Raw genomic sequence first — 23,282 nt, 5'->3', positions numbered from 1 at the left:
CAAGCGGAAGCGGTACGGAGTGCGTGGCCTGTATAGGCCTTGCACACTCGCTGACCGAATCCTGCTGCTCCACCCGACTGCGGGCCGTCACAAAAAGGGAAAACCCTCTATACAAGTGACGGTCGACGGCCTCCCAGTATCGGAGGTACAGAAACTCCGCATCTGGGAACGTTTGTCCGAACACACGGTCATGACACATCAAAGCATCAGGCTAATCAAAAAAATACCAAACAAGCATTCGTGATTAGCAGAATGGTACACTCACTGCCCTATATTCCACCTCACAAAGATAGAAGAGGAAAGAGTTGTGGGTTTCTAAGTGGACACAGGCCACCACCCACCGCGGGTTCGAGCTTCGCGCGAGCCAAGGGCCCCGATCAGCCGTCACCACACACACACTGGGACACCGATGCGGCGCACTCAACCTCCGCTGGGAGGAGAGCGATTCGCCGCAAAGAAATAGGCCTCCAAGTTCACAAAGGAGACGTTTATTCACGTCTTCCTTCAGCAAGTACACAAACACTCAATAGTCACCCCGTCCCGGGGGCGCGCGAGGAGCAAGGCTCCGCTGCGCGCACGAAGCGACTCGAGTAATGCGCGCCGCTAGCACGCCGCTGCAGGAGAATGTCCCCGCGGCAGTGCTGTGATCTCCCTCTCGTGTCGACCGTTGGGCCGGTTGCGAGAGAGAGTGGGCAATCAACGCAAGGTACGCCTGTCTGAGGTCGCTGGACCCCGCTGGACAGGCTCGAGCCGCTGCAGGTCAGAGGACACGTGCGGGCGAGCTCGAGTCGAGTAAGCACTGGTCCGAGCGGCAAAGGCCGGCAGGGACAAACAGTAACGTACGCACCTTTCGCTGTCTCGGAGGGATCTCTCTCTCGGCCCCGCTCGGACGGTCGCGCGGCGCGCGGCCGCCCAAAGCGGTTCCCGAATTCCCGCCAAAAGGCGCCAATGGCAAAGGCCCTTGGCGAGCCGGGGCGGAGCTGTGGCTAAATGACAGTGATTAGTCACCCAGCCGCCTCTCCACCGCCTGACCGCCTGAGGCGGGAGCAAGGGAAAGAGGAGAAACAACGCGGGAGGCCGGCACAGCCGCGCAAAGGCGACGGCGGAAAGCCAGGATTCCCACATCGTAAACGTGCTAATAAGACAGGGAGAGACGATCTCGCCTATGCTATTAACCGCATGTCTACAGGAGGTATTCCGGGGCCCGGAATGTGAACAGATGGGGATAAGATGTAGCGGAGAATACCTTAGTAATCTGCGATTCGCTGATGATATTACCTTGCTAAGTCGATCAGGGTATGAACTGCAAAGTATGATCAATGAGTTATACTCAACCGTCTAGGAAGAAAATATGGCTGTTTAGGGCAGGTAGTGACAGCTGATCATGATCATGAGTGGGAACTAACTAGAAGAATAAGAATGAGGTGAAGCGCATATGGCAGTTTACCAATACCCCTCAAGAGAGAAGTCTACAACCAATGTATCTTACCGGTACTCACCTATGGGGCAGAAGCGTGGAAGGTAACAAAGAGGGTTCAGCTTAAAGACAACGCAGCGAGCTATGCAAAGAAAAATAATAGGCGTGACGTTAACAAATCGGAAGCGGGCGAGGGAACAAACGCGGGTTAATGACATTCTAGTCGAAATCAAGAGGCAGAAATGGGCATGTAATGCGAAGGCAAGATAACCGCTGGCCCTGATGGGTAACGGAGTGGATTCTAAGAGAAGGCAAGCTCAGCAGGGGGTTGCAGAAAGTTAAGTGGGAGGATGAGATCAAGAAATGTGTAGTAATACGGTGGCCGCAGCTGGGAAAGGACAGGGTAAATTGGAGAGACGTGGGAGCGGCCTTTGTCCTGCAGTGGGCGTAGTCAGGCTGATGCTGATGACAAATCGGGCCTAAATCCGCCTCAAGGGACTTCAACCAACAGGCTCCTCCGCATGTGGGTCCGTAACACTCTACAAGAACTGTCTGAAGCCCGTTGTACTGCTGGCTATCCTCCACAAACACAGGCAGATACATCCCAAGCCCCCCCCCCTCTAGACAACACCCTCAGCAAATCACGGAAAACCTAATCGTCCACCCAACCAACAACCGGGAAAGAACTGATTTCACTTCATTTTTTGCTTGAAAGTAAAGTTGTTACTAACACCATGCTACAAATGCTTTTCCCGCCTGAAGAATAAGTAATGGAAACCGAGTGCTCGTTCTGTCAAAGGTAACGTTTACATTTCGAAAATGCTATAGCAACTGGCCCGAATAATCGGGTGAGTGTAAGTGTCAGCTCCGAACTGAATTCTCGAAAACTGCACAAGTGTGCTTTCGGTGAAGAGTGAGTGTTATGAAAAGTACGAGAGACTGATGTTATATTCCGAGGGTTGCCTTGCGTGAGCAATTCGAAGTCGAAGGCAGGATGAACGTTATAATTGTAATAAAAAAAGAAAAAGAAATGAGCACAGTTTTTGCATTGACTGCTGCGCAGACGTACAGGCCGGAATGTATTGCGAAACCTCCCCCGGTCTGGTTCCGGTCCTAGGCCCGAGCTAAATGATGCAAGTGCTCTCAGCAGGTGTGTGGACGACCGTACGCAGAAAATGTTTCAGAAGGCTAGGCCATTAGGGTGTGTCCCCGAAGACAGTACAGGATTTCTTAAAAATAAAAGTAATGAGTTAGAACACTGTTTTTCGGCTTAGAATTGTCAGCTGAGTATTACATCAGAATACAGCTAACACATTCTAAATAGCAGGCTGATTAACAAATACTCATTAGCTGTCTTTTTAACTATTACTAGTAGGCTGCTTAGTTATTGAGACCCCTGTAGCCTATCGTAATTTCTACATCAGTTTTTATAATTTCGAAAATACGCTTACCCTCGACGGTGTGGGCCAACAAATCTTTGCTATTTCGACGAGTTACGTGGCTACATTGAGGCAAAATGCACGCTCTTTCAAGAAGCTTGGTGGCACAGCAAACTCCCTAGTGCATGTAAGACGTCGAAACAGACAACGTTTGTTGTGCCACAGCGCTGAGGGTAGCCGTTGTTATTGTAAAAACTTTGGATGCTACTGTGGGCTGCAGGCCTCTTAAAGGTGCAGTGAAGCGAAATCTGAACTTGTCTTTTTGCCGCGGGAACTCAATCTACACGTTTCTCGCATTCTTAGAAACTGCGATTTATTGCCCTGTGTGGTCGATTTCCCTAATTAAATCAAATTAACGTCCGGCTCCCACCTTTTTTTTTTGTTTTGAATTCTCCCCGTACGGTGAGTGGAGTCGACCAACGCGCCACCCAGTGCCGTGGCGGCTTGCCGCTGTGCCATCGGCGGAGTAATACGTATGCTTCGTCTCACAAGATGTTTGCAGCACTACGGAAGGCAGAGCACTCTCGTCCAATCAGGGCTGCAGGAACACAAAAAATAGTCCCTCGAATATTTGAGCAGTGTAGGACTATTAATCAAACAATGAGCACAGCAATTGAAAGCATAATGTGGACTAAGCCGCCGCGGTGGCTCAGTGGCTATGGTGCTCGGCTGCTGGCCCGAAAGACGTGGGTTCGATGCCGGCCGCGGCGGCTGAATTTCTTTGGAGGAGAAATTCGAGGCCCGTGTACTGTGCGATGTCAGTGCACGTTAAAGAACCCCAGGTGGTCGAAATTTCCGGAGCCCTCCACTACGGCGTCTCTCATAGCCTTAGTCACTTTGGGACGTTAAACCCCATAAACCAAACCAAACCATAATGTGGACTGGTAGATTTAGGTGGTATAGAGTGCTTCAATCACTGGTGAAATTAACAAAGCCCGTACGAACACAGCTCTGCGGAGGCTTGCTGCGAGGTAGTGATGCATCGCCATTTTCCAACATGGCGCCGGCCGAGTCGGTTGTGTCGTCAGTGTGCCCTACACCGACAGTGCGCTGTTTTCCTAAGCAGACCATCGCAGTTGGCTTCTTGAAGTGCTTCGTGTCGAGAACGGGGGCAGTTCAAGTACGAATGCGCTCACCAAGAGGAGGGTAAAACTCACTCAGGTGAGCGAGCGAACGCAGACGTTGAAGGCGGGCCGAATGTTGTCCCTGAAGAAGCCGGCTGCGTTACAGCGATGGACAACGCGCCATATCATTCTGTGAAGCAGGATAAAGTGCGGCGGATGAGTAGCCTCAAAAAAAGACATAGACCTGGAAAACGGGTCGCGCGGAGTAGCGACATGGTGAAGGCCGAGCTCATGAAGCTTGGCAACAACGTGAACACAGGTGGGGACCGATACCGTGTGGATTGCAGCGCCGAAGCTGCTGGCCGTCTCGATGTGCGCCTGCCACCCTACCACTGCCAATCGAACCCGATAGAGTTTGTTTGGAGCGATGTCAAGGGCTTCGTCGCCAGTCAAAACAGGACGCTTAAGCTCTAAGACGTGGAGCCTCTGGTTTGGCAAGGCATCATGCAAGTGACTACTGAGAAATGGAAGAATTACGTGCAGCATGCTATTAGTGAGGAAGATGGGATGAGGAAACTGGACCATGTCATTGACGATGCTGTTGACCAAGGACCATCTGTTGTTGTCAACCTGGACGACGACACAAACCAGCAGAGTTGAGTGGAGTTGTGATGAGCCCCATTAATGTGCTAACGTACGCGCGAAAGTCGGAGTACCCTCGCAGCGTCGCTCATGAGATATTGCAGACACCGTAGCAGACGGCTCCGGATTAATTTTGACCGCTTGTGCGTTGACTTTAACGCAGCGCATGGGGTTTTGCATTTCGCCAACATCGACATTCGGCTGCCCCGGCCTGCATTTGACCCTTGCATTTGCTTAATAGTGTAGTGGCCATGCTGGAATAAATAAATTCATTTAAACATAGCAGGAACATTGAAAATAACTGTGACGTGACAACAGAGGAAATGATACAAACAGGTGGCGACAGAAAAAAAAAGAAAAAGTGGGGCCAGTGCGTCTGGAACGGGCGTCTGCCTGTACAAAAATAAACAGACATCAAGCGCCCCCTGCTAGATGTAGAAAGAAGCTAATTAGCAGTACGCCTTCTTTTATATGGAACGAGCCACCTGATGTCCAGCCAGGTGGATCGAGCAACAGGCGCGTAGGAACACACTAATGTAGTGCGCGCCATCCTGATTGGACGAGAGAGCTCTACCTTTCGTAGTGCTGCAAACATGTAGTGAGACGGAGTATAGTAGCAAATAGTCCGCGCGTATTTTGCGACTATATTATCTGCGAATGAAACTATTTATTCGCGGAAACCAAAAAGACAAAATAAAGCGAAAGCAAAGCTTCCACGGGACTGGCTGAAGGCACTCCACGCATTGGTCGACTACGCCCACCGTACGGGGGAGCAGTCAAAAAATAATGGCGGGAGCCGGACGTTAATTCGATTGAATTAGAGAAATCGGCCACACAAGGCAATAAGTCGCAGCTTCTAACAATGCTCGGAACGTGTTCAGATTTTTCTTCACTGCACCTTTAATAATCAAGGTTCGTAACAGTAACAGTTTAGAAGATAGCTATTGAATATTGGTTTATCGTCTTGCTAGATAGCACGGAGTAGCTGCATTCTGATGTACTACACCGCCGACAGTGCGAAAAAAGTGCTTTGTGGACACAGAAAGAAAGTTTTAGAAGAAAAAAAGATGTGTAAAGTCTGAAGTTGAACACTCACTATATACATCCTTCGCGGTCGCGTTTTGCTAGTTTCCCGGCAGCTGCGCACCACTGCCTGCAGGCTTCTCTAGAGCGAAGGATTTGCTATGGAGGTTAAAACATGCAGAAAGTGCAAAATCGAAGCGGCGGAATGTCGGCGCGAGAAAAACGGGTTTCCACGGGCCAAACCAAAGACACGTTGTACGCGAGACGACTGCGCTGCATGAGTAAATTCAGCGGGGAACTACTGATTGCGACCGCAGGACGTTGATTGGCACGGTGCTGGAGGTGCCGTGGAGGACAGCTGCGAGCGTACATCGACCGGACATCCGGAAACGCGACGTACGCGTCTGGTTTTTTGTTCCTGGATAATTGTTTTAGCATCGTCTCATATCCTGATGTCCCGTAAAAAAAAAAAAAAAGGTCTGCCTAGTGTCTTTCTTATGTGTGCTCGCTGCGGTCTATTATGGTATTTGCAGCGGCATGCCTATTAGTATAACGATATAAAATGACCATCATAAAAGGAAATTGTTTACAGTGGCTGCGGTCCTCATCGACTCTCTCTGCACTTTCCCCATGTTTGTGACATGCAATATTGCTGTAGCACCGCGTGAACTGCACAATGTAGAACTACGTAGCGCATTCAAGACGGAGGCCAGTAATTAGAGAAGACTCGCTAAGTGTTAACGGTTCCACTTACCGGATTCTCGCAGACTTTTGTGGCAAGTGGCCATCAATTCGGCAGTTGCAACGGACTGTGATAATTGGAAGTGGTGAGCCATTCGCACAAGGAGAGTAAATTCCAATGATTGTCTGCAGCCTGCACTTTACGTTGCTCAGTTGTAGCAAGGCGATATGGACCAGCTGGCAAAGCAATAACTAGAGGCAGTGAATTTTACGTTGTGCAGTGCGCGCGCTAATACAGCAACAATACAAGACACGAAGATGTTGACAGTGCAGAGAGAGACAATGAGGAGTGCAGCCGCTGTATTGTGCGTACTTTCATGAATGTGCTAGATATTATGATACGAAAGGGCACGCTGCTGCAGGTGCCTGAAAGACCGCAGCAAGCACACACTGGGCAGAAATACGAATCACACTGCGTACGCCCTTTTTCTCTTTTTTTTATGGAACATCAGGACATGACTGCATTAAAAAAAAACTGTACGTAGCGTTTTCGGATGCATTTCAGTATCAACATGCTGCTGCAGGTACCGTAGAAGTCCGCAATAGCAACCAAACACCGGCCAGACATCGGAAAGGCATCACGTACCCTTCCTTTTTTGTTTGCTGGACGTTTTGTTTTTCATGAACGTTCATGGAACAAAACGTCCAGTAAAAAAAAAAAAGAGCGTGTGTACGTGGTGTCTCTCGGACGGCTCGTCAGTGTGTGGTTGCTGCGGACTTCTGCGGTGCCTGCAGCAGCGTGCGCACTCCTCCCTTGAATGCGGAACGATGGGAAAGAAAAAAAGAAACTTCCTCCCCTGGGGAAACCTCCGCAGGAGCAACGGGCATCCGCCCTCTGGATACCCGGGGGACAGCGAGAAGAAGAGCTGTGCGAAAAAGCACAGATCCTCCCCTTGTCCTCCACACACGGCGGCCGAGCTGTGACGCTGGTGGGATCACCAGCCGCAGTTTTTTCGACAGCGATCCGCTGTGCCTGCGCTGGGAATCGAACCAAGGTCGGTGGGGATATTCGCCCAAGCATTGCCAACTGGCGCGCTAACCACTCGGCTACCGTGCGGCTCTGTTTCTTGTCGGCGTCCGCGAGTGCTGATAGAAGGGAAGCGAAGAAGACCGAAAGCGAGCATGCGCGGGGGATGGGGTTATCTCGCCATCGGGCGTGGAGCGGCCGCACTAGGGCGGAAGTGCGATAGCGCGTGGGGCACCAGCCCCGTCATGGTGGTTCGTCCGTGCAGATAAAAGAAAGGTCGGAATGCCAAAGCCGCAACTTTAAACACGATCGGTGCGATTGTTCGGCGGTGAAAAAGGTAGCCGCGCGGCGAGGCAAGATGGCCGGGAACCTTTTGAACGGGTATGGCTTTGTTGTAGGTGTAGAAGCGCAAGCCAAAAACTTGTGGGATGCTTTAGCGTACGTATACAGTAGCACGCAAAAGCGTTGGAGGGTTGTTACATGTGGGATTCCTGGTGCCCCGTATCGGTGAGATTGACAGGTCGGGAAGGGACCTGTCGGTAATGGCGCGCGCAAAGGAGCGTTGTTTCTGGGAGCGAAACGTATGTAACCTCCTGGTAATTAATGATTCGTGAATGGCAGACAGTTTCTGGCATGTGCGTGGCCTACCGCACAGAGATGCTGCCGTACTAAAAATGGCAGTGTCACGTGCATTGAATGAGGAATGCGTCATCGGAGTTGCAACGACCATATGTAATCTCCACCCTCGCAGGCAGTGGCACGGATGGGAGGAGCGGAGATTTCAGTCCCAGGCCGAGGACAAGGAGGTGCGTGGACATTGGTCGCGGTGGGGCCACTACCCAGCGTGGAGTGCTCTTTCACACCTGCACGAAGGGACAGCAGGATATAAGTTACTGCAAGAAACACAAGGTTACAACGGCAGTGCCATCGCGAGAGACCACTTCAAATTCGCAGGAGTTCGTAGGATTTCAGGTGCTAGACAGAGTGTGATGCGTTTCATTTATTCATTATACACTGTTCACTTTCCATTTGAGACACTAGACTGTGTAACTGGTCTCTTTCGTTCAGTATGCACTGTTCATTTTCCATTTCAGGTACTAGACAGTGTAATGGATATCATGTATTCGGTATACACTCTTTATTTTCCATTTCAGGTACTAGACAGTGTAACTGGTCTCTTTCGTTCAGTATACACTGTTCATTTTCCATTTCAGACACTAGACTGTGTAATGGATATAATGAATTCGGTATACACTCTTTATTTTCTATTTCAGATACTAGACTGTGTAACTGGTCTTTTTCGTTCAGTATTCACTGTTCATTTTCCATTTCAGACACTAGGCTGTGTAACTGGTCTCTTTCGTTCAGTATTCACTGTTCATTTTCCATTTCAGACACTAGACTGTGTAACTGGTCTCTTTCGTTCAGTATACACTCTTTATTTTCCATTTCAGACACTAGACTGTGGAACTGGTCTCTTTCGTTCAGTATACACTCTTTATTTTCCATTTCAGACACTAGACTGTGGAACTGGTCTCTTTCGTTCAGTATACACTCTTTATTTTCCATTTCAGACACTAGACTGTGTAACTGGTCTCTTTCGTTCAGTATACACTCTTTATTTTCCATTTCAGACACTAGACTGTGTAACTGGTCTCTTTCGTTCAGTATACACTGTTCATTTTCCATTTCAGACACTAGGCTGTGTAACTGGTCTCTTTCGTTCAGTATTCACTGTTCATTTTCCATTTCAGACACCAGACTGTGTAACTGGTCTCTTTCGTTCAGTATACACTCTTTATTTTCCATTTCAGACACTAGACTGTGGAACTGGTCTCTTTCGTTCAGTATACACTCTTTATTTTCCATTTCAGACACTAGACTGTGGAACTGGTCTCTTTCGTTCAGTATTCACTGTTCATTTTCCATTTCAGACACCAGACTGTGTAACTGGTCTCTTTCGTTCAGTATACACTCTTTATTTTCCATTTCAGACACTAGACTGTGGAACTGGTCTCTTTCGTTCAGTATACACTCTTTATTTTCCATTTCAGACACTAGACTGTGGAACTGGTCTCTTTCGTTCAGTATACACTCTTTATTTTCCATTTCAGACACTAGACTGTGGAACTGGTCTCTTTCGTTCAGTATACACTCTTTATTTTCCATTTCAGACACTAGACTGTGGAACTGGTCTCTTTCGTTCAGTATTCACTGTTCATTTTCCATTTCAGACACTAGACTGTGGAACTGGTCTCTTTCGTTCAGTATTCACTGTTCATTTTCCATTTCAGACACTAGACTGTGTAACTGGTCTCTTTCGTTCAGTATACACTGTTCATTTTCCATTTCAGACACTAGTCTGTGTAACTGGTCTCTTTCGTTCAGTATACACTGTTCATTTTCCATTTCAGACACTAGTCTGTGTAACTGGTCTCTTTCGTTCAGTATACACTGTTCATTTTCCATTTCAGACACTAGTCTGTGTAACTGGTCTCTTTCGTTCAGTATACACTGTTCATTTTCCATTTCAGACACTAGTCTGTGTAACTGGTCTCTTTCGTTCAGTATACACTGTTCATTTTCCATTTCAGACACTAGTCTGTGTAACTGGTCTCTTTCGTTCAGTATACACTGTTCATTTTCCATTTCAGACACTAGTCTGTGTAACTGGTCTCTTTCGTTCAGTATACACTGTTCATTTTCCATTTCAGACACTAGTCTGTGTAACTGGTCTCTTTCGTTCAGTATACACTGTTCATTTTCCATTTCAGACACTAGTCTGTGTAACTGGTCTCTTTCGTTCAGTATACACTGTTCATTTTCCATTTCAGACACTAGTCTGTGTAACTGGTCTCTTTCGTTCAGTATACACTGTTCATTTTCCATTTCAGACACTAGACTGTGTAACTGGTCTCTTTCGTTCAGTATACACTGTTCATTTTCCATTTCAGACACTAGGCTGTGTAACTGGTCTCTTTCGTTCAGTATACACTGTTCATTTTCCATTTCAGACACTAGGCTGTGTAACTGGTCTCTTTCGTTCAGTATACACTGTTCATTTTCCATTTCAGACACTAGGCTGTGTAACTGGTCTCTTTCGTTCAGTATACACTGTTCATTTTCCATTTCAGACACTAGGCTGTGTAACTGGTCTCTTTCGTTCAGTATACACTGTTCATTTTCCATTTCAGACACTAGGCTGTGTAACTGGTCTCTTTCGTTCAGTATACACTGTTCATTTTCCATTTCAGACACTAGGCTGTGTAACTGGTCTCTTTCGTTCAGTATACACTGTTCATTTTCCATTTCAGACACTAGGCTGTGTAACTGGTCTCTTTCGTTCAGTATACACTGTTCATTTTCCATTTCAGACACTAGGCTGTGTAACTGGTCTCTTTCGTTCAGTATACACTGTTCATTTTCCATTTCAGACACTAGGCTGTGTAACTGGTCTCTTTCGTTCAGTATACACTGTTCATTTTCCATTTCAGACACTAGGCTGTGTAACTGGTCTCTTTCGTTCAGTATACACTGTTCATTTTCCATTTCAGACACTAGGCTGTGTAACTGGTCTCTTTCGTTCAGTATACACTGTTCATTTTCCATTTCAGACACTAGGCTGTGTAACTGGTCTCTTTCGTTCAGTATACACTGTTCATTTTCCATTTCAGACACTAGGCTGTGTAACTGGTCTCTTTCGTTCAGTATACACTGTTCATTTTCCATTTCAGACACTAGGCTGTGTAACTGGTCTCTTTCGTTCAGTATACACTGTTCATTTTCCATTTCAGACACTAGGCTGTGTAACTGGTCTCTTTCGTTCAGTATACACTGTTCATTTTCCATTTCAGACACTAGGCTGTGTAACTGGTCTCTTTCGTTCAGTATACACTGTTCATTTTCCATTTCAGACACTAGGCTGTGTAACTGGTCTCTTTCGTTCAGTATACACTGTTCATTTTCCATTTCAGACACTAGGCTGTGTAACTGGTCTCTTTCGTTCAGTATACACTGTTCATTTTCCATTTCAGACACTAGGCTGTGTAACTGGTCTCTTTCGTTCAGTATACACTGTTCATTTTTCATTTGAGGTACTAGACAGTGTGATGGGTTTCATGTATTCAGTATACACTGTTCATTTTCCTTTTCAGACACTAGACTGTGGAACTGGTCTCTTTCGTTCAGTATACACTGTTCATTTTTCATTTGAGGTACTAGACAGTGTGATGGGTTTCATGTATTCAGTATACACTGTTCATTTTCCTTTTCAGACACTAAGCTGTGTAACTGGTCTCTTTCGTTCAGTATACACTGTTCATTTTTCATTTGAGGTACTAGACAGTGTGATGGGTTTCATGTATTCAGTATACACTGTTCATTTTCCTTTTCAGACACTAAGCTGTGTAACTGGTCTCTTTCGTTCAGTATACACTGTTCATTTTTCATTTGAGGTACTAAACAGTGTGATGGGTTTCATGTATTCAGTATACACTGTTCATTTTCCATTTCAGACACTAGACAGTGTGACTGGTCTCTTTCGTTCAGTATACACTCTTCATTTTCCATTTTAGACACTAGACAGTGCAACTGGTCTCTTTCAATCAGTATACGTTGTTGATTTTCCATTTCAGACACTAGACGATGTGATGTGTCCCATATATTCAGTACACACTGTTCACTTCCCATTTCAGACACTGGACAGTGTAACTGGTCTCTTTCGACCAATTTGCCCTTTTCCTGTTTTGGTGCCTCTTTGGGTTAGTGCAACAAGATTACGTGTGAGCGTTCATTTCTCGCGATATTTTTTCCGCTTCGGTCCGGCTGCAAGGGCCAGAAATCTGTATTATATTTAATAAACAGTACACAGGGCTTCAACGCTTTGGCTGCATGTGTACAGCGATGTACTCCCTGCCATGTTAGTCCCATCAACGCTTACATGGCACCAATCGAGTTTCAGGTTGCGGCTTTCGCATTCCCAACTCTCTTTCATCTGCACGGACGAAATACCATGACGGGGCTGGTGCCCCACGCGGTATCGCACTTCCACACTAGTGCGGCCGCTCCACGTTCGACGCGTAGCATGTTTCTGCTGGCACGCCCGATCTCGAGATAACCGCATCCTCCTCCCCCCCCCCCCCCCCCCCCCGCATGCTCAGTTTCGGCCTGCTTCGCTTCCCTTCTATCAGCACTCGCCGACGCCGTCAAAAGCCAGAGCCGCACGGTAGCCGAGTGGTTAGCGCGCCAGTTGGCAATGCTTGGGCGAATATCCCCACCGACGTTGGTTCGATTCCCAGCGCCGGCACAGCAGATCGCTGTAGAAAAAAAACGGTGCCTGGTGGTCCCACCAGCGTCACAGCTCGGCCGCCGTGTGTGGAGGACAAGGGGAGGATCTGTGCTTAAAAGCACATCTCTTCTTCTCGCTGTCCCCCGGGTATCCAGAGGGCGGATGCCCGTTGCTCCAGCGGAGGTGTTCCCGTGGGAGGACGGTTCTTTTTTTTTTTTCCTCTGATCATTCCGCATTCGCGGGAGGAGTGCGCACGCTGCTGCAGGCACCGCAGAAGTCCACAGCAACCACACACTGATGAGACGTCCGAGAGACACCACGTACACACGCTCTTTTTTTTTACTGGACGTTTCGTTCCATGAACGTTCATGATAAACAAAACGTCCAATAAAAAAAAAAAGTGTTCGTGGTGCCTTTCGGATTTCTTGTCAGTGTTTGGTTGCTATTGCGGACTTCTACGGTACCTGCAGCAGCATGCTGGTTGATACTGAAAGCTAACACTCCGATGCCGAATAAAATATTGCAGAGGACACTTGAGCTCCACCTTGAAGGTGGCGCGATAGCATACCGGGTGTTTTTTTTTAGAGGTTCAAAATTTTTAAAGAAAGGTAAATTCCTTTAGATTTATTTTAACCCTGGGGCTATACCGAGGGCTACGGCGGACAGCAGGTAAGAGGCAAGCTACTTTAATTAGTTCGCTGATTAACTGAATACGCTAATTAACTTTTATTTTAGGGGATATGTTGTATTAGCAGAATTGTAGATCGTCTTGCAAACAGTCCAGCCAAGAAAAAAGATTTTCATGCAAAAATTTTTTGCGCGCGTAACGAAGCGAGAAAAAGTCACCCTGGTAGGCAGCTTCACACTGTAACACAGCGTCTGTGAGCGCCTGTGACGTAGCTCGCTCCGCCCTGCACTTTGTGTCAATGGCCGCATTTGTTTTTCCAGTCCCGGACTACTTGCTGGCAGGTCTCGGCTTCCGCTCGGACAGGAAAAGCGTCATGGTCACATGACCTACTTGCCATAGGCTGCTTTCGAACACGGCGCCAGAGTCGGGCTCCCCCTCGGTTACCGTACAAGGACGCTGTCATCTGCTAGCAGACGATGCAAGCCACGGCCACTACGACGCCGAAGCAACGCCGTGCGCTCGATCATGATACTGAGTCGATTTAAAGACTGTACTGTCAGCTTAGCGTAGGTGCATTACAGAACTCAGCTTCGGAGGTATGCTCGCCGCTACTGCTTGCGGCGAAGTTCGCACAAAGTAGCCCAACTCGTTGCGGAAAGGCGGATAGACGAAAGCCTCCGCAAAAATGTTGACAACAAGCTCTATAGCTGCTCCAGTATACGAGTGGTTCACCTGCGATGCTTTCAGGTAAGCGTACAGACAGCATGTGGCAAAACAAGCGAACAAGAACCTCTTGACGACACGAGCAAACAATACGCGCTCGCAGCTCCGAACGCGCGTCCGTGTGCGGTGGATTTCAAGAAAATAAACGAAGATGCAAGAACAAAAAGTCTTGCGATGGCTCAGAGAGGAGCTACGGAGCTCATGTGAAGGTTTAACGCATGATATCGACCTCCAGGGACACGAAAAGCACTCAAAATGCACACGGAGTTTAACTTAATATGGCTGCCAGCGCGGCGCGCATCTCTCGTCTGCTCCCTTCTCAGCAGCCCCAAGCAGCCCGCGGACTGCCATAGGCTAAAAACGAACGCGTTGCTATGGCGATGCAAGCAGGTGGGCGGAGCTTTCGGGCTGCCCGAGAAAAACAAATACCGGACTCGAGTCCGCAAGTAGTCCCGGACAGTCCGGGACTGAAAAACAAATGCGCCCAATGCGTTTTTGTTCCAGCGCGGCATTCCGAGAGGCCGCGGAGCGAAGCGAGATAAGCAGCGATAGCGCAGGGCGCAGTGAACTACGTCAGAGGCGCTCCCGCCGCTGCGTTACGGTGGGAAGATGCCTACCAGGCTGAATTTTTCGCGCCTCTTAACGTGCGTGTAAAATTTTTAATTGAAATTGTTTTTTCTCGGTTCGACTGTTCAGAGGACGATCTCCAATTCTGCGAATACAACATAGCCCCTAAAACAAAAATTAGAAATGTTAATTAACATATTTAGTTAATCAGCGAACTAATTAAAGCAGTTTTCCTGGCGCCCGCCGTAGCCTCCAGTATAGCCCCAGTGCTAAAATAAATCTAAAGCAATTTACCTTTTTTTTAAATTTTGGGCCTTCTAAAAAAACACCCGGTATAGTTGGTTAGGCTTTCCATTCTGGTCAGTTTGGCACCTTTGAACAGATTTTGCATTTTTTTAAAATTGTTTCAACTGCTTAATCGATCGATACTGATAGTAATAATAGTGAGTTTATGCTGCACGACGCGCTGAATCCTATGACACCACCCGGAACATTCCGCGGCAAACGGCTGGCATGACACGATTTCTTTTTTTTTTTATGCAACCCCCAATTATTGCCGGCACGAGGTGCTGTCGGGTAGAAGCCCTCCTCTAGCTTAGAGCATATTCTTAAAAACTGTGCAGAGTCTTAGGTGAAATACCCTTATTCACAATCTGCAAGAATGGCGGCCACGCCTCCGAAGACAAGATTGAGCGATGATGATGATGAGAGGGAAACGTACCAAACGGTTTGCGGTTGCAACTAACCCCGCTCTTAATGCCGACGAGAAGCCTGAGTGGAGAGGTATTCTACGCAACCGTTCAGTATGCATTGCAGACCTACTTATACGGCACAGTCAACGAAAAACAATCGAATTGGAGCATACCCGTCGCTAACCGGATCTCACGGCGACAGAAATAATTAAGGAAAAGAAATTCGAAGAACGAAAGTACTTAGGAAACCCAGGCAGGCTGGTGTCACAACAGTGCCCCGTTCCCTGCCTCCTACTAGAAACACGTCAGCCCTGAGAAGAACTGCGCGACTATTAATAGCGAGTCTTCCATTAGATCTGATAACATGGTGAACGTATCCAGCCTGGCACTCAAATCATCGGAATGAGTTCCTCTCTACGTGTCTAACCTTCTACCCCATGACGGGAGAAATTTAGTCAGTTCCAATTATACCAGGATCCAGATAAGTTCGCATGGAACTTACGCTTGCGTGAGTGTTTCCAAAACCGCGAAACAGACCATGAAATGAACGTACCAGGGACACCCGGCAAATCATGGATTCCAGCCAAACACAGAGGTAAACATTTACATATGTATACATCACTGGTATTCAATAGCATTTCCTATCATCATATTCAAAATCTAAACCAAAAGCAGCCCACAACAACCCCTTAAGTCATCAAGCCTGTGGACCAAGGCGACACTATCGTTGTTAAGGACAAGACCGATTACTTAAAGGAAGGTTTCTGACAATTCCAAAATAAAAACTTTTACACTGAACTCACTGGCGACCCCATAGGAGACTTCGAAGTCGAAGTTAACAATCAGATAACATCTCTCCTTCAAAAACAAAAGATGTCCCAGGATATGTTTAAAGCAATGACACACCGGCCAGACCAGTCCCCGCACGGTTCTACCTCCTCTCGAAAATTCACAAACCAAACCGTCCCGACCGTCCCATTGTCTCAAGTAACAGCGAAAGAAGCTCCGAGGAATATGCACTCGTCCCACTATGACCAGCGCCGCAGAACACGTGCGATGGCACTCCATCGAGCGTACGGCTCCGAGCCAGACGCCGTATGGGTGGACGCTGCCTGCACGGATGATGAAGCGACAGCGGGTGTGGTGGCCTCCTCACACTACCTCTCCCTCCAGACACTTCCCCAGAGGCTGCAGAGGAAGCCGCCACTGCGCTTGATATCACCCGCACGGAAGCCCGGTACATTTTAAGTGACTCTAAAACTGCGATTCTAAATTCTGCTCGATACCGAGTCTAAGTCCCTGCTTTTGGCATACTGGACTCGCCCGATGCACCCCCACCCCGCCAAATGGAGCTGATATGGGTGCCTGCGTACTCCGGGAATCCCGGATACGAGGCCGCCAACCATTTAGCCCGAGGTTCTTTAGACCGGGCTCAGGTGGTCTCGGATCGGGGATTCACGGAGAAGCGCATGCACTCGTTCAGCGTGCTGACGTAGGCCTACAGGGCCTCACGCCAGTTCTGCCCCCTCCCCACCCCTCCCTAGATAACAAACAAGCAACACTCTGGTACAGACTACACACTCTCTCCCTTCACTCCTTCCCTATGCTCAGAACCCTTCGCGTCTGCCCGGCGGACCCTCCCCCGTGGGACCTAGAGAACCTCAAGACATGGCAGGACTGGGAGACCCGGCTGGGCTGCCAGTGTTATCGACCTTAGGATCATAACACTTGAGTGCAGTGGTGTCGTGCGGGGACCCTGGGGCGTGCCCCGAATTTCTCTTACAATAAAGTTTTTTTTTTTCATTTATCTCCCCCCCCCCCCCCCCTTGTCCGTGTTCGTTCTTCGTTCGTCCTGTCCACCCTTGCGCCTTGTACCAATTGGGATTTCGTAAACCGCCATTCATAATCTGAGAAAACCTGCCATAAGCGCTCCACCCCATTCTTATTCTTCTAGTTATTATCCACTCATGACCCGTTCTACACTGACTGTCTAACTCATTGATCATGCTTTTCACTTCATCTCCTGGGTGACTTAGGAAGGCAGTGACATCTGTGGATCGGATACTACTTGCATACACTCCACTCAAGGTTACCGCTTCTCAGTCGCAAGCTCCCAAATGCAAAATGCAGTTAGTGTGAACGTCTCTAAAACAGCTTATCTCTTTCCACAATCATTTGAAAAAAGTTTAACTCTTCCACTACTGTTGCACTCGCTCGCTGGTTCCGTATGGCTCATCTTTTAAATGTTCGGATGCCTTACTTGACACTGAGTTCGCCTGGAATGACCGCCTGATTTATGTATGCTAATGACTTACGATTCTCAAATTTTAACTTCCTGCTCACAGAACCGTATTCTGAGCCATTTTTGGTCTCATACATCCTCATCATCAACCTGACTACGACTACTGCAAGGCAAAGGCCTCTGCCATGTCCCTCAAATTAACCCTGTCTTATCCCCAACTGTTCCCAAATCAGGCATCGGAATACCTCGTGCAAACAGGCGGTGAATAGCATTTGCGGAATCGTGTCTCCCTGCCTCACACACTTCCTTATTGGAATTTTATTGCTGACCTTATAGAGGAATGCGGTAGCTTTGCAGTTGTTATAGATATCTTCCAATATTTTCACATAACACTCTTCTACACCCTTAATCCACAATTGCTGCACGACAGCTGAGATTTCCACTCAGTCAAACGCTTTCTCGTAATCAATTAACGCGATATACCCGATATACCAGCTAAATGTAACCAAGCTTTTAAAAAACACACGGTGGCCTAGCCGTCTGAAACCAAATGAGGGTTGTTTATAGTCGCGTGACCTAGTCTGCAGTATTTTTTCGTTCTTCAAGGTTGACGAATTAGTTAAGCTTAATTAACTAACTTTTTAATTATTGACTTGAGGATCACGGTGTCAATGGAGAAGTTCTAGATCGCTTTGAGAAACAGCTTACTGAGACATTTGCAGCAAAGTAATATTTACGTAAAGCAGTTTTTTTACCAGCCTTTAACCATAACCCGCACAATAAGGAAAAGCTTCCACATGACAACTGTGCCACTTCAACGTCCCAAGACGCGCCTTAAAGAATAAAATCCATTTTTTCTGAAGTCCTCTCCTCGATGAGACTTTGGGTGCACATTGGGGCAGAGAAGTGAGCGAGCAGCTGGTCACGTGACAACTTTCTTTTAATGCCAATAAATGAATCTACGTAAATCGTAACTTGACAGAAACAGCACTACTAGCGGTTTTTCGAGGTGATCTAAAACTTTTGTATTGACACTTTCTTCTTGAAGTCAATAATTAAAAAGTTAGCTAATTAAACTTATCTAATTAATTAACTTTGAAGGGCGAAGAAATACTCAAGACTAGGCCACGCGACTTATGAACAACTCTCAGTTGGTTTCACTAGACTATGACACTTCGCCTTTTTTAAAAGTTTGGTTACATTTAGCTGGGACACCCGGTATATATAGGGTTTGGTTATATTCTGCTCATTTCTCTATCACCTGATCAATAGTATGAATATGGTCTGTGTGAAGTGTTCTTTTCAAAAGCCTGCTTGATCATTCAGTTGACTGAAATCTAAGGTTATACCTACTAATAGCGATTACTTCAGTAAATACCTTATAGGCAACGGACAGTAAACTGACCAGCCTGTAATTTTTCAAGTCCTTGACGTCTCCTTTTCTATGAATTAATGTTCGCTTTCTTTCAAGCTTCTGTTTCGACGCTACCCTATTCTTCTTGCCATTGTTGGGAGTTTTCGTACCATGTGCCACTGCACACACACTAATGCATTTCTATACATTACCGACTTCCCTAAAAATGTAACATCTTCAATAGGACTCTTTGCAGACGACGTTCCATCACTCCAGGCAAAGCTAATACCTATCTCTAATTGGTGTTCGCAATGGCAAATGACGCTTAACGCGGCTATGTGTAATGTAATGCACATTTTCGTCGCAGAAATTCATGCTACGTTTCCTATTTTATTTCTTTTTCTATTCTGACACCCCTAACATCTTACAAACATCTCGGCGTCATTCTAACCGCATGCTTGGACATCTGAAATTTAATTTTTATTTAGCACCGGCACCTGTCAAGCTTCTTGTGTACAAGTCACGTGTCCGCGCTAAATTCGAATATGCTAACTCTGTTATGCTAATAGGGTCAGGACAACCATAGACTTACATCAACCAAATTGTTGGTTTGGTTTATTGGGGTTTGACGTCCCAAAGCGACTCAGGCTATGAGGGACGCCGTAGTGAAGGGCTCCGGAGATCTCGATCACCTGGGGTTCTTTAATGTGCTGTGACATCGCACGGTACACGCGCCTCTAGAATTTCGCCTTCATCGAAATTCGAACCCGCGTCTTTCGGGTCAGCAGTCGAGCGCCGTAACCACTGAGCCACCGCGGCGGGGCCAATCAACCAAATGATCAGGCAGGCTTTCGTAAAGGATACTGGACGGTAGACCATATTCACGCTCTCAATCAGGTGATAGAGAAATGCGCAGAATATAACCAGCCCCCATATATAGCGTTCATCGATTACGAGAAAGCATTCGACTCGGTAGAAAACTCAGCTGTCATTCAGGCATTGCGGATTAAGGGTGTAGAAGAGTTTTATGTGAAAACATTGGAAGATAATTATAACGATTGCACATCTACCATAGTCCTCCATAAAGTCAGCAATAAAATTCCAATACGGAAGGGTGTCCGGCAGGGAGACATGATCTCGCCTTTGCTATTCACTGCCTGTTTACAGGAGGTATTCTGGGGCCTGAAGTGGGAGCAGTTGGGGATAAGAGTTAATGGAGAATACCTAAGTAATTTATGATTATTTGAATTAATTGGAGAGACATGGGAGAGGCCTTTTCCCTGCAGTGGCCGTAGTCAGGCTGATGATGTTATTGATGACCTTGAAGCAGTACAGAGCCGAGCTGCCCGTCTTATCACCCGTAACTATGACGGGCTGTCGAGGGTCAATGAAATAAAAAAAATAATTGTCCCTAACCCCTCTTTTCCTTAGCAGGGCAGTATCACTCATGTGTCTGTTTCTTCAAAATTTACAGGATGAATTGAATTCTTCGAGATGCACTGACGACGCACATATGGTTCACCCCACATTGATCGATCATGCAAAGTTGGCGTTCCCCGGTGCTGTACAACAATATGCATTAATTCTTTCATTCCAAATGCATCGTCGGCGTGGAACCACCTTCCACCACAAGTTTTACTCGGAAATGAGATTGAAGAGTTCAAGAGGAAGATGTCAGTATATGATTGCTTACCATAGTCATTTTTGAATTTTTCTATTCTGCGTTTCATTTGGTTGTACCCATGCATTCTGTTACATTATAGCCTTCTATAACGTGCCCATCTGAGTGTTCAACATTTGCCTCCTTGTGTGAATTTTTTCCTCTTGGCATATGTATTCATTCTCGTGCTTCGGTTTATCGACTGACATATTTCCGCCAGTTCATCATCAGCCTGACTACACCCACTGCAGGGCAAAGGCCTCTGCCATGTCTCTCCAATTAACCCTGTCGTTTGTCAGTTGGCGCCACTGTATCCCCGCAAACTTCTTAATCTCATCCGCCCACCTAACTTTCTGCCGTCCCCTGCTACGTTTGCTTTCTGTTGGAATCCACTCCGTTACCCTTAAGAACCAGCGGTTATCTTGCCTTCGCATTACATGCCCTGCCCAAGCCCATTTCTTCCTCTTGATTATCTTTCATTGTGTCACAGTAGTGTTTTTTTTTTTTTTGCTGTATGCGTTATGCCCTCCTGTAACCAATGAATTTTTTGTTTCTATGTATCGCTCAAATCAATAATGCCCTGTGGGCCATGGGAGTATCGGAACTGAATAAAAAAATATACGCCGCCCGTTTTTATCGTAATTGAGCTAGTAAGGCTTTCGATTGAAAGGTTCCTCGCGCTAAGCTTGCCGGCTTAGCGCATTAATCTGCGAAAGCTGATTGGCATTAGCGGATTTGTGCTCAAGTGCACACTCGGCCTTCTGCCGCTCGCGGATTTCCCAGCACACTTCACGGACTCAAGGGCCAGCTTACACGAAAAAACTGCCTAGTTTCCAGTGTTACTTTTTCCGCAGCATAAAAACATTCGTTTTTGAGGAACGGAAATGCCGCTCTAACTTCCTGACGTCTCGATAGACACCCGAACCTCGCCGAAATAGAAGTAATAAAGGAGGGAAGAAACGTGTACTCTGGTAAGGCAATACGTCTACCTAGGTCACGTAGTGACCGCTATTCCGGATCATGAAAGGGAAGACAAATTTTTATCTCCTGGCTTGTTATATCTATTCTCAGAACAAATCCCATCAAATTCTGGTGTATCCTCTACCCTATAGACATAAATCTAATCGGCTCGATTAGATTTATTAGATTAGATTAGACGTTTAATATCTACCCCATCATTGCACACGGGAAGTATTCCTGATGATCGTACGATAGCCCAAATTGTTCCCATCTTCAAAACAGGTGATTGCGCATGCCCAGCTATCATATAATATCCCCTACTAGCATAAATTCTAAACTTCTAGGGAACATTATAGCATCAAACTCAATGTCCCACCTAGATTCAATTAACCTCTTTTATCCGCATCAGTATAGCTTCAGGAAATCGCTTTCACGTGAAACACAGCTGGCCGTGTTCACCCAACACATACTTAAGGACATGGACCATAACCTCCAGACAGATGCAATCTTTTTAGACTTTTTCAAAGGCATTCGAATGCGTATCTCATCATCGTCTGTTTGCGAAACTTTCGTGCCTCGGGATTCCTACCAATCTAATTATGCTGGCTTGAACATTTTTTTAAAAGAGCGCTCGAAGTTCAAATCCGCAAATGACATCTACAGTAGTCACCCTTACGAGATGTAACATCACGTATCCCTCAAGGGGCCGGCCTATCACCATTACTTTTCTTAATATACATTAACGACCTACCCTCTAACATTCAATGCAAATTACGAGTCTTCGCGCATGATTCGCCATTTATAATGCAATAAATATCCCGACTGATAACCTTGTTTTGCAACAGGACCTTGACGTTATTGCATCATGGTGCGAAAAATGGCGAGCGCCATTACATCTATCTGAATGCACATCATTTTCCTTCACTCACAAACCAACCATATCGCATGTGCACACTAACAGTATCTCATCAGTGCCGATCACCGCTGCAATATCTTATAATCACCTAGGTGTACATCTCGCACCATCATTTTCATGGGTCACCCACATTACAACTATTTGCTCCGATACTTCACTCACACTTGGCTGCCAGAGAAGTAATCTGAAATCTGCATCCCCTAACATAAAACAGCTGGCGTACGAAACATTTGTACGGCCAAAATTATAGTGTGCATCATCCATCTGGCACCCATGGCAATCATATCTCACCGTCGATTTGGAATCGATCCAAAATCGTGCAGCTCGGTTCATTACTTCATGTTACTCAAGAGAAACCGGCGTCACCGCCCTCAAGCAGTCCCTCCGAGTCACGCCCTGTCGTTTCCCGCCTATGATTACTCAATACATTTGTCATAGCACGAGAACACGACACACTCTATTAACCACGTCACTACGAACGTCCTTACGGCTCAGTCACGGAAACCCGATAGCACGCATAGGGTGCCCGCACGAATGCTTACAACAACCCATTCTTTGCCAACGCGAGAACACTCGAATTCACAGCCTAACGACATCGTTTCATGCACTGATCACAAAACATTCCGGGAGAAAATAAAAATTCATCTCATACAGATCCTGGTCGCATAAGCGCACTTTGCAGCAAATATTGTTTAATCTGTCTGTTGTGTCCCCTTATTGCTTTTGTGTGTGCGCGCCCCCGCATCCTCCTCCTAACGACCACTCGCATCCTCCTCCTAACGACCACTTGCCCCTCGTCGCACGCTGTCGCCAGATGCCCCCCCATGGTGCGCCCCCGCATCCTCCTCCTGTTTTGGGAAGCCACTCCCTCCCGTGGACGCTTCTCCGCTCCCTCCTTTCTTCGGGCGGCCAGTTCGGCTCCTGCCTCGGTCGACGCTGGTCGCACCCTCATCGGCTTTA

The 23,282-nt window shown here is 46.9% G+C and overlaps 2 protein-coding genes across 4 annotated transcripts in view; one reads left to right on the top strand and one right to left on the bottom strand.

The window, feature by feature from the left end:
• The window catches only part of LOC149331070 (uncharacterized), a 49,099-nt gene extending 40,709 nt beyond the window's left edge, over nt 1–8,390 (top strand). Inside the window, exons 4-5 of one of the 3 annotated variants that reach the window (XM_089561805.1) lie at nt 7,142–7,321; nt 8,045–8,390. In XM_089561805.1, coding sequence (XP_089417931.1) covers nt 7,142–7,321; nt 8,045–8,182 — 318 coding nt within the window. In that variant the 3' untranslated portion in view covers nt 8,183–8,390. Of the gene's footprint in view, nt 1–7,141; nt 7,410–8,044 lie in introns of those variants that run through there. The other 2 variants (XR_016285770.1, XM_089561806.1) reach the window with 2 other exon arrangements.
• LOC149331069 (uncharacterized) overlaps nt 1–23,282 on the bottom strand; it is a 54,924-nt gene that overhangs the window by 13,756 nt on the left and 17,886 nt on the right. The gene's annotated exons all lie outside the window — the stretch shown is intronic.

Source organism: Amblyomma mixtum, chromosome 9, assembly GCF_055824585.1.
Source record: "Amblyomma mixtum isolate Tamu chromosome 9, ASM5582458v1, whole genome shotgun sequence".
NCBI lineage: Eukaryota > Metazoa > Arthropoda > Arachnida > Ixodida > Ixodidae > Amblyomma > Amblyomma mixtum.
This window is presented reverse-complemented; position numbering and strand designations above follow the sequence as displayed.